At 45.2% G+C, this 12,033-nt stretch overlaps 1 protein-coding gene across 2 annotated transcripts in view; it reads left to right on the top strand.

Annotated features, from left to right (window-relative positions):
* NEK3 (NIMA related kinase 3) overlaps positions 1-10,594 on the top strand; it is a 32,147-nt gene extending 21,553 nt beyond the window's left edge. The window contains exons 10-15 of one of the 2 annotated variants that reach the window (XM_056126247.1): positions 1,962-2,014; positions 3,877-3,976; positions 4,829-4,972; positions 5,388-5,522; positions 8,071-8,197; positions 10,159-10,594. In XM_056126247.1, the coding sequence (XP_055982222.1) occupies positions 1,962-2,014; positions 3,877-3,976; positions 4,829-4,972; positions 5,388-5,522; positions 8,071-8,197; positions 10,159-10,246 (647 nt within the window). In that variant the 3' untranslated portion in view covers positions 10,247-10,594. Of the gene's footprint in view, positions 1-297; positions 307-1,961; positions 2,015-3,876; positions 3,977-4,828; positions 4,973-5,387; positions 5,523-8,070; positions 8,198-10,158 lie in introns of both variants that reach the window. The other variant, XM_056126248.1, reaches the window with a different exon arrangement.
* Positions 10,595-12,033: the final 1,439 nt, after the last annotated feature.

The raw sequence follows: 12,033 nt of genomic DNA, 5'->3' as shown, positions 1-12,033 counted from the left end.
TGACATCAATGATCACTTCTTTGTAGAATGGTGAGATCCTGGTAGTGAATCCGCAATACAGCTCACGGAGGATCCTGATGTATTGGGCTTGAATGCCCTGATTGGCTAGGGCTTCAATGACCGCTGGGAAATTAGCTTTAAAAATATGGGCAACAACACTCTTGCCCCCAGTGTTCAGAGAGGACCACAGAGAAGGAAAGGAGCCAACATGGGGAGAAGAGAATGGGAAGTAAGGGCTGGACAGGTCTCAGGGCTTCCTTCAGTTGTCCTGGTGATGGGGCAGCGATTTCCGAGGAGAGGAGGAGAGTTGTGTGGCGTGTCGGGGCCCAATGTGTGGGGCGTCCCCAGACCCCAACCGGCTGTGACAGTGAAAGCACAGATCAGCCCTTGAAGGCAGGGACTGTCTGGTTTGTGCCCCCACCCCATGTGTCCACATGCTTTCAGAGATTGTGACACTTTCTTCCTTTTTGGTTTTTGTTTTTTTGGGACCCTCCCAGCAGTGCTCTCGAGCTGCTCCTGTGTGGTGCTGGGGTGAAGTGGGGGGAAGAGGGTGTGCCTGGCAGTGTTTAGGGAACTGTGGGTGCTAGGGATCAAACTTGGGGCTCCCACATGGGAAGCATGTGCTCAGATTTTTAAGCCTTGTCCCCCGATCCAAGAACAGGGCTTTAACGACTTAGTTAACTTATTTATTTTATTTATGTATAGGGGCACTCAGCGGTGCTCAGGGCTCGGTGCTCAGGGATAACTCCTGGCGGTATATGAGAATGCACCTGGTGCTGGGGACCAAATGAAGCTGATCACGTGCAAGACAGGGTCCTTGACTGCTGAGCTATCTCTGGTTTGCCATGAGCAGGTGTTTGTTGTTTGTTCATTTGGTTGGTTTGGGGCCACGTCTGGCACTGCCCGGGGATTACACCTGACTCGGTGCTCAGGAATTAGAGGACCATCTGTAACGGTGGGGATCGAACCTGGAACGGCCACATGCAAGGCAAAGGCCCTACCCGCTGTGCAATCTCTCTGGCCCTCAAAAGTGCATTAAAATTTTTTTTTAATTAAAGAGCTGTGAATTACAAAGCTACAAAGGTATTTATGATCGAGTTTCAGATGTGTGTTGTTCCAACACCAGTCCCTTCCCCAGTGCTCATACCGTCCCGTCCACCAAGGCCCCCAATTTCCCTTCCCCGCACCAGCCCGTGAGGCAGGCACATTTACCCTCCTCTGTCTATCATCTTAGTGTTCTCTTCCCCAGCTCATCCCCCTCACCCTTGCCCCAGTGCCAGGCTTTCTACTGGAGACCAGTTGTCCTGCTCTTCGTTTCTATTGCCACTGGGCATTTGGTATGCCCCTCATATCCCACATGAGAGAGATCACTTGGTGTCTGTTCCTCCCCCTCTGGCTGATTTCACGCAACATGATATTCTCCACATTAGCATGGGTGTGGGACACCCATGGCAGGGCTTTGCTGGAGGTGAATCATGCAGAAGTCCCCCACCCAGTCGCAGGGTCTCCAGTTACCCCCAACTGCTCACTTCCCCTCCCGCTAGGGAGATAAGGGATGCTTGTTTCCCGCTGCCATGAATGTTGGATGGTGGAAGCGCCCTAGGTGGGCTTGTGCTGGAGGGGGGGCAATCACCCTTGAGGCAGCCCCTGGAGTGGCCTCACTCAGAGAGCTGCAAAACAGCAGGAACGGGACAGCAGACAGGGCCCCTGGGGGCCAGCCCCCCACCTCCACTCTACCTTTGGCTCTTTGACCTCAGGCTCCTTCTCTCCGGTGTTTTGCTCAGGGGTGACTCCTGGCGCTGCACAGGGGGCCTATGGGATCGAACCTGGGTCGGCCAGGTGCAAGGCAAATGCCCTACCCGCTGTACTATCACTCAGGCCCCGTCTCCCAGTGTTTTGGAGATGGTTTCATGATGCCTGCCCTGTGTGATGTGTCTTCTTCCTTTCCTTTTCCCTTGAAGCAGGCCCTAACCGACTCAGGCGACCCATGGAAGAAGAGGAGGTGAACCTGCCGGTAAGTACTTCCAGTTGCATAAATGAAGTCCGAGACCTGGCTGGCCCCTTGGGGCATTTGGAGTCTGCTCTTCGGCATGTGCTGTGATTGGCAGCCATCATTTTGCACTGCCACTTTAAGGCACTGTTTGTGTTGTTGGCATTTTCATTTTTAAGTCTTGATGACGGGTGGTGTTAATGGAGATGTGACAGAACTTTGCCCTGTTGTCAGTCATGAGGGTATTGTTTTTTTTTTTAAATTATTTTTTATTTTTATTAGTGAGACACCATGAGGTACAGTTGTAGACTTACAAATTTTGTGCTTGGGTTTCAGTTATACAATGATCAAATACCCATCCCTCCACCAGTGCCCATTTTCCACCACCACGGATCCCAGTATCCCTCCCACCCCCCACCCCCCCCATTCCACCCTGCCTCTGTGGCAGGGCATTCCCTTTTGTTCTCTCTCTTCTTTTGGATGCTGTGGTTTGCAAAAGAGGCAATGGGTGACAATCATGTTTGGTCTAGAGTCTACTTTCAGCATGCTTCTCCCATCCTGGGAGGATCCTCCCAACACCCTTTATTTGGTGCTCCCTTCTCTATCTGAGCTCATGAGGGTATTGTTTTAGCCTGGCTTCCGGTTGGTTTGTTTTTAGTAAGGTAAATAGATAGCGATCATGGATGTATCCACAGAACAGCAGGTAGGATGTTTGCCTCACATATAGCTGATCCAGGTTCAATCCCTGGCATCTCATATGGTCCCCTGAGCTCTGCCAGGAGTGATCCCTGAGCACGGAGCCAGGAGTAAGCCCTGAGCACAGCTGGGTGTGGTCCTAAACAAAAACGAAATAGATATCTTCAACTTCACCATTTAGGAGATTGTAAGTGTAAAATTGTTTAAAATCTCAGTTACATTCACAATGTTGTGTAACGTCACTGCTCAGTTTTATTACCCCAAACAGAAATTCAGCCTAATTTCCTAAAATAGACTGTTGAATTCATGAACAGTAACTGCCCAGCCCTCCCCTCTCCCAGCTCCGCCCCCCCTCCCCGCCAGCCCCAGGGGAGACCCCCAGAGATTCCGTGTGCTCTCTCTGGACTGCCTATTCTCTGTGCAGCATATCAGGGGAACTGTCCTATAGTCCTTTCGTCTGTGACTCCTTTTGCTTAGCGTAGTGTTTTCATTCTATGTCTATGCTACAGTCTGTGTCAGAATCTTCTCCTTTTCATGGATAAACTAATATTTGGGATTAGGAGGGTGAACCACCACCCAGCAGTGCTCAGGGTTTACACCTGACTTGGTGCTCAAGGATCACTCCTTGGCATGACTTCAGGGACCCTGTGCAGAGCTGAGGGTCAAACCTGGGTTGGCCACCTGCAAGGCAAGCGCCCTACCTGGTGAACTATCCCTCTACTCCCTTATATATGGCTTTTAATCTGCACATTCGTATACACGTGTGTATGTGGTCATTGTTATTTTTGATTTACTAATCTTTATTTGGGCTGGAGCGATAGCACAGAGGTAGGGCATTTGCCTTGCATGCGGCCAGCCCAGCCGACTGGGTTCGATTCCTCTGCCCCTCTCAGAGAGCCCGGCAAGCTACTCTCGGTAGAGTAGCTTAACAAGATACTTCTGTTAGTATCGGCAAAGCCTGGCAGGCTCCCCATGACGTATTCGATATGCCAAACACAGTAACAACAAGTCTCACGATGGAGACGTTACTGGGCCCACTCGAGCAAATAGATGAACAACGGGAGGCCAGTGCTACAGTGAACTGCTAATCTTTACCTAAAATACAATAACTGACTTTCCTTGCTTTCTTCCCTTTTCTTATGGCAATGCCAACATCACTTAACCTATACTTATATTATTTGCTTTTTAAGCAGGGAGAAGAAGAGAGAAAGTCTAGCCACACTGATCTAGAAAACATCAATAAAAATTTGGTTGAAAGAGCATTGCAGAGAAGAAACAGGGAAGAGAAAGGTGAGTTATTCAAATACTCATAATTGTGTAACAGGGAAGTCGGGGATATAGAAGAAATGCTTACTTTCACTTTAGTGGATTTTTTCCCTGTGTCCTCTAGGTCAGGTCTTTTGTTTGATTGGTTGTTTTGGGGTCATACCCAAAGTTCATCAGAGCTTTGGGAATGATTCAGTGCCAGGGACTGAACCCTGGGATACTGAATGCCAAACATGTGCTTTGGTCCCCTGAACTCTCTTCCTGTCCTGCAAGTTACTAGGTCTTAAGTGCCCTAAGGGAGTGGACATGCAGATTTTTAATAGTTTATTTCGTATTACAGAAATGTCTAACTTACCCATAAAAACAGAGAGAATAGGACCAGACAGTTAGTACAGGAATGCTTGCCTAGCATTTGGTCAACCATGGTTAAATCCTGGGCATGCATACTGCCAGGAGTAACAACCCCTGAGCTTAGAGCCAGGAGCAAGCCCCGAGCACCTCCAGGTGTGGCCTAGGTCCCCCCAAAGTAGAGAAAAAATACTATTTATTAATAAAAACCTTTAGGCAAGGTAGTATTTGTTATGTTCTACACTGTAATAACAAGGCATGCACTCTGCATATAAATCTTCTTGATGTTTCCGTCTTGTGCCTTGTGTGTTAATTATATGCATTATATTTAGTAACTCTCCTTTTTCAGTGATTTTTATTTTCATTTGGATGTTAGAAAATTTCCTTGACTACGTGGACTCGAAAGAACATAGGTGTGAGATCTCATTTAGAAAGAGAACAGAAGTATCTTGTTAAAGGGTATGTGTGGCCATAGATGAAGAAATACAGGAATAAGCTTAACCATTCTTTTCTACATTGCAAAATCAGGTAAGAATTCAGTCCCTCCAGTGGAAACCAGCTCCCCAAATCCTCTCAGGAGACAGTGGGGGAAAGACGCCTCCAACAGCACTCTGACGGCTTTGGAGAACGCGTCGGTACTCACCTCCAGCGTGAAGACAGGCGATGAGGGAGGTCAGTGCTCAAGCCCTGTAATTTATAGGGGACCATTTTAGTTGTAAAATGGGCTACAGGCATTGATTTTTGGTGTTTGGTTTGGTTTTGGTTTTTGGGTCATTCCTTGCAATGCCCAGGCTTTACTCCTGGCGGCATGCAATGCTGGCACACACATATCCTACAAAGAAAGATGTGAATGTCTTTGCTTAACTCAGATATTTTTTCGGGGGGTTGTGGGGAGGGCGCGACACCTGACAGTGCTCAGGGCTTATTCCTGGCTTTGTGCTCAGGGATCATTCCTGGTGGAACTCAGGGGACCAGGTGTGGTGCCGGGGCTTGAACGTGGGTTGGTCATGTACAAGGCCAGCACCCTACCTGCTGTACTATCTCTCTATCCCCTGTGGCGCTCTGAGTTTTTTCTTTTCACAACTAGGTGGCTCTGTGATAAAGTACAGTGAAAATAACACCCGTAAGCAGTGGCTCAAAGAGACTCCTGAAAGCGTGTTAAATATCCTTAAGAATGCTGATCTCAGCTTGGCGTTTCAGACGTACACAATCTACAGACCAGGTGATTTATTTCTCTTACCCAACTTTGGAAACCCTTTTATTTATTTGGGGGAAAAAAAGTGATACAATGTGCATAACATCAAAGTTAACCTTTCAGCTTGAATTAAAAAAAATTTTTTTTTCTTTCTGTGTTTGGCTTTGGTGCAGGGAATCAAGCTCAGGTCAGCTTGGCTGAAGGCAAGCTCACAGTCCACTGGGCTATCCCCTGGCCCCTCAGAACTTTGAACACATAATTTAAAGCCAGTGAAGACACTCGTTAGTGGTGTAGCCTCATCTCTTGTCCACCTCCAGGGATTTTTCCCCTTATCCAAAATGGAACCTCTGTTCCTTGATTTTAAAATTATAGAATGATTTTTACAGTATTGCATTTTTAGGTTTTCTTGAATCTTTTTTAGCCAGCCTCAATGATAATTAAATGTCCCTTAGAGGTACATTTCTTCCATTGGCTTATGATCACATGACTAGTTTCTTGGCAGGGAAGCATTCCACTGTCCAGTGACTTTACAGAGTTAACCAGGATGGATGTGAAGATTCCTTTCTCTGTATGCTTGAAGTCATATATATATATATATATATATATATATATATAATATATATATGTACATATACACACACCCAGTGATGCTCAGGGGTTATTCCTGGCTCTGCACTCAGGAATTACTCTTGGCAGTGCTTGGGGGACCATATGGGATGCCAGGGGTTGAACCCGGGTCTACCGCATGCAAGGCAAATGCCCTACCTGCTGTACTATTGCTCCAGCCCCATATAAGTCTTTTATATTGACTGGAGCGATAGCACAGTGGGTAGGGCGTCTGCCTTGCACGCAGCCAACATGGCCGACCCGAGTTCGATTCCTCCGCCCCTCTCGGAGAGCCCAGCAAGCTACCGAGAGTATTCGATATGCCAGACACAGTAACAACAAAGTCTCCAATGGAGACGTTACTGGGCCCGCTCGAGCAAATCGACGATCAACGGGAGGGCCTTTACTTTACTTTACTTACTTAAAACAGATGAACAATTAGTATTGGATTTCTTATTTTACAGACATCATTGCTAAAATTGTAGAAAATAACCTTTTTTGTGATTTATTTTTTTAATATGTCTTATATCAATACTTTTTGGGTCACACCCGGCAATGCACAGGGGTTACTCCTGGGTCACGCACTCAGGAATTACTCCTGGTGGTGCTTGGGGTACCATATGGGGTGCTGGGAATCGAATCTGGGTCAGCTGTGTGCAAGGCAAATGCCCTACCTGCTGTACTATCATTCCAGCTCCCCCCACCTTTTTTTTTAAATTTTGGGACCAAGTCAGGATTGTATTTATTGTAAAAGGTATAGTGGTTTTTTTTTTGGTATTTACTGAATGCTTACATAGGCTAGTTTAAGAATCTTTTTAAAAAGAGAGAATGAAACCTGTTTTATTCCCTCCAGGAATTCATTGTCTGGGTGACCAACCCTCAGTAGAGAGTTTGAGAACTGTGTTCAGCCTGTTCTGCCAGCCAGTGCCGAGAGGCTTGGCAGGGAGGTGGCTGTTGGAGGAAGGCCTGAGGGAATCACTGACTCTGAATTTTTGATTTCTAATCTAATGACAGTTTTCTTTGGTTGTTATTTCAGGAGTCACTATTTTTCTTTTTAAGAAAGTCAGTATTTTCAAGCAAGACATAGAGGCTAGAGAAATGATAGAGTGGATAAAGCACTTGCCTTGCACACAACCAACCTGAGTTTGATCCCCAGCATCACGTACGGTTTTCCAAGCACTGCCAGGAGTAATCCCTGAGTGCTGCTGGAAGGGGTGGCCAAAAAAATAAATAAATAAAGAATCTATGACATTAACTCTGTTTTTAGAAAAATGTCTACGTAAAATTTAGTCCACATTTTTGTCAGGTAACAAACATTTGAATGTAATGATCATCTAGGAAATATGTTTTAAGGGAATCTTGATTTTTTTTTCTTTCTTTGATTCCCTGGTTTTACTACCCTCCATTGGGATAACTTGAGGGTGAGAATGAACTCAAAGGAAAAATAAAGTCAGCTGGGGCTGGAGATATTTCAGTGTATTTCATTTAATAGTACAGCAGATAGGGCATTTGCTTTGTACATGGCCGACCCAGAGTTCCATCCCAGGCATCCTGTATGGTCTCCTGAGACCGCCAGGAGTGATTCCTGAGTACCAAGCCAGTAATAACCCTTCAGCATCACTAGCCTTAACGACCCCCCCCCCCCAAAAAAAAACCTAAAGGAAAGTTATAATCCAATTTTTCAAAGAGAACTGTTAATAAATCATTTTTCATTCTATGGAGGAGTCTTAATGGTAATTTTCTGATTTTTTTTTTAAGAAATCACTACATTTAATACACCTACTTTTACTTTCTGGACCTGTTTCACAGAAATCCTGCTAGCTTTCACATGGAGGGGTAAAAAGAAGAAATGTAGACTAGGGCATTGTCCTTAGTTAGCCAGCAGGCACTTGGAGAATTTTCATTTAATATGCGTGAGATGAGTAAATACTGTCAAGTTGGCATGACCTCTGTTCATCCCCCTGTGAAGGTCCAGAAGGGTTCTTGAAGGGGCCCCTGTGTGAAGAGACGGAAGCATCGGACAGTGTTGATGGAGATCAAGATTCTGTCGCCTTGGATCCAGAGAGGCTTGAACCTAGACTGGATGATGAGGACACGTATGTTGTGATTCTACCTAGGAAACTTGTGCTGATGTGTGTCGGTGATTGAAATAATCCAGCAGAGTTGCTGGTTAAATTGCTCTCCATCATAAATGAGTGTTTATTTATTCTTGATCTTTTGTCTAGGATGGGTAAACAGTTATAATGTGTTATAGAATTTTTGACCAGGCCATATGTTCTTTTTTTTATTTTTTTTTAATTATTATTATTTTTTATTAGTGAATCACCAAGCGGTACAGTTACAGACTTACAAACATTTGTGCTTGCATTTCAGTCATACAATGGTCGAGTATCCATCCCTCCACCAGGGCCCATTTTCCACCACCAATGGACCCAGCATCCCTTCCACCACGCCCACCCCATCCCCCACCACCCTGATCCGCCTCTGTGGCAGGGCATTCCTTTTTGCTTGCTCTCTCCTTTTGGGTGTTGTGGTTTGCAATAGAGTTATTGAGCGGCCATCATGTTCAGTCTATAGTCTACTTTCAGCACACATCTTTCAACCTGAACGGGTCCTCCCATCATCCTTTACTTGGTGTTCCCTTCTCTATCTGAGCTGCCTTTCCCCCCAGCATATGCTTTCCATGTTGATCCACTTATATGCAAATTTCATGACTTCATCTTTTCTAACAGCTGCATAGTATTCCATTGTTTAGATGTACCAAAGTTTCTTTAACCAGTCATCTATTCTTGGGCACTTGGGTTTTTTCCAGATTTTGGCTATTGTAAACAGTGCAGCAATGAACATACAAATGCAGATGTCATTTCTACTATACTTTTTTGCCTCTCCAGGATATATTCCCAGGAGTGGTATTGCCGGGTCAAATGGGAGCTCAATTTCTAATTTTTTGAGAAGCATCCATACTGTTTTCCAAAAGGGCTGAACCAGTTGGCATTCCCACCATCAGTGAAGGAGAGTCCCTTTCTCCCCACATCCACGCCAACACTAGTTGCTTTTGTTCTTTTGGGTGTGGTGATTTTTTTTTTAATTTTTATTAGTCAAACACTGTGAGGTACAGTTGTAGACTTACAATTTTTTGTGCTTGGGTTTCAATTATACAATGATCGAGTACCCATCCCTCCACCAGTACCCATTTCCCACCACCACGGATCCCAGTATCCCTCCCACCCCTATACCCCCCATCCCATCCTGCCTCTGTGGTAGGGCATTCCCTTTTGTTCTCTCTCTTCTTTTGGATGCTGTGGTTTGCAAAAGAGGCATTGAGTGGCAATCATGTTCGGTCTATAGTCTACTTTCAGCATGTATCTCTCATCCTGGGAGGATCCTCCCAACACCCTTTACTTGGTGCTCCCCTTCTCTGTCTGAGCTCCCTTTTCCCCTAGAATGTGTGGCTGGCCTCCAAGCCATGGAGCAAAACTCCTGGTACTAATCTCGGCCACTCTTGGGTGTTAGTCTCCTATTTTGTTACTTTATGTTCCCCAGATGAATGCAATCTTTCTATGTCTATCCCTTTCTTTCTGACTCATTTCGCTTAGCATGATAGTTTCCATGTAGTACCACTTGTATGTAAATTTCATAGCTGCATAGTACTCCATTGTGTATGTACCAAAGTTTCTTTAACCAGTCATGGCCATGTGTTTTTAAAATTGCAGTTTGGAATTTATAAGTAAATATTGTTATGAAGGTAATCTATTAGTATTAGTGATTGAAATAATCCAATAGAGTTGCTGGTTAAATTGCTCTCCATCATAAATGAGTATTTATTTATTCTTGATCCAAGCCGTGGAGCAGACCTCCTGGTACTTATTTCTACTACTCTTGGGTTTTAGTCTCCCATTCTGCACACCATCTGTTCTTGGGCACTCGGGTTTTTTGCAGATTTATTAATGGGCTAAATACTAATATTAATCTATTAGTATTTAGCCCGTTAATAAATACTGTGGCCCTGAGATGTATTAAGTGTGGAATCTTACTGTCCAAAATTGTTTCTTCACAGGGATTTTGAGGAAGACGATGACGACAGCTCTGACTGGGTGTCAGAACTTAAGCAGCGAGCTAACTGGCAAGACATGTCTGATGGATAACGTGGAGGAAATGTTCCCTAGTTGTGCTGAATACGTGTTTCAAAGGAAGAAATAATGATTGGGTATACTAGCTAATAGGATGGATGTTTCCCTTTGAAAACCGAATGAAAGGAGGGAATGCAAAATATTCAAAATTGTTCTTGATTAGTATCGTGATGTTAAAAAAAGTCTAGAATTCCTGTGAGTTTAACCGAAAAGGAAAAATCAGAAAAATGAGTCTGTTTCCCACCAGCAAGAACAAAAACTGGGTGATTGTGGCAACTTTTAACATCTTTGAGCTGAATTTCCTCACCAAGAAAATGAGAGCAGTCATGCTGACCTCACAGAGAAGCAGATCAGAAGCCATCTCTGCAGTCCAAGAGCCTTAGGATTTGTGTTTATTACTAAGTATCTTCTTAGACATTTCCTAAACGTGTGCTGATCGAAATCTGTTCAATTACGAGTGCGATTTTTCAGTAAGACCCTCTTTGCGGTGATCAGTGATTTTTATCACTTGCCCCTTACTGCTAGCCCTTCACATGCAACCCACACAAAAGAGTTGGGTCAGGGTCAGAGGGATGGGGAGGGGACTCCGGAGCATTTCTGAAGCCACTGGTCATGTATCATGATGGGCAAGGCACCAGTATAGAAGGCAATGAAAGGAAGAGGGTGTTGCAGAGCTGGTGAGGTTCGGGGAGGGTGCCTGACATTCTGAGTCACCATCCACACATGTGTGGGATCCTATCATTTCATACTCCGACACTTGAGTGAGGTGAGACTAGTTCATTGAAAGGCCTGGAAAAATAGCACACGGGCAGGGAACTTGCCTTGCACATGGCCGACCCAAGTTCCATCCACACTGTCCCCTGAGCCCCACCAGAGGTGATCTCTGAGGAAAAAGTCAGGAGTAAGCCCTAAGCACTTCTGGGTGTGACCCAACGACAAAAGATTTATTTACACAACTGTGTTTTAGGACACAATTTCCTGCCTCTTCAAAGTATTTGTAACCACACCACAACAACCACCTTAGTTCCAGGATTTCTCACCACACACCCACTTCCTCTTGGGTTCCCTCTCTTGACACCCACCCCTTTCCCCCCAACCTTAGTTCTGTGGTCTGAATCTAGTGGTTAGCTTTAGTTTGATTTTGTCTGGAGAAACCATTTTTAGCGAGAGATGATATGGTACAGTTTTTGACATAAAACCCGGCAAGAATTGAAGGGCTCTTTTAATTTTTTTGGTTGGGGGAGGGGTCACTCCTGGAGGTGCTTGGGGGACGATGTGATGCCAGGGGTCAAACCCAGAGCTCCTGCATGCAAAGGATGCACTCTGGAGCCAGCTGTCCAGCTCCTTTAACAGAATGTCACTTGTATTTACATATGTGAGTAAAGTTAGTGTGTGTGCATACGCACGCGTGCGCACACACACACACACAATGAGACAGACAGACACAGAGAGATAGAGACAGAGAGAGGCCAGAAGAATAGTACAAGGGTAACGGTCCTTACCAATCTGGATTCCATCACTGGCATCCCGTATGGTCCCTTCTAGCCCTCTAGGCGTGATCCCTGAGTGTAAAGCCAGGAGTGAGCCCCTATCACTGTGGTATGTGGCCCCTCCTAGCAAAAAAAAAAAAAAAGTAGCTCTGTTTAGATTTCACTGGTTATGCGCTTTTTTTTTTTTTTTGCTTTTTGGGTCACACCTGGCAATGCACAGGGGTTACTACTGGCTCTGCACTCAGAAATGCTGGGAATCGAACCCTAGCCGGTCGCGTGCAAGGCAAACGCCCTACCCGCTGTGCTATTGCT

The sequence above is a fragment of the Sorex fumeus genome, unplaced genomic scaffold (genome assembly GCF_029834395.1).
Source record: "Sorex fumeus unplaced genomic scaffold, SorFum_2.1 ptg000061l, whole genome shotgun sequence".
Taxonomy (NCBI): Eukaryota; Metazoa; Chordata; class Mammalia; order Eulipotyphla; family Soricidae; genus Sorex; species Sorex fumeus.
This window is presented reverse-complemented; position numbering and strand designations above follow the sequence as displayed.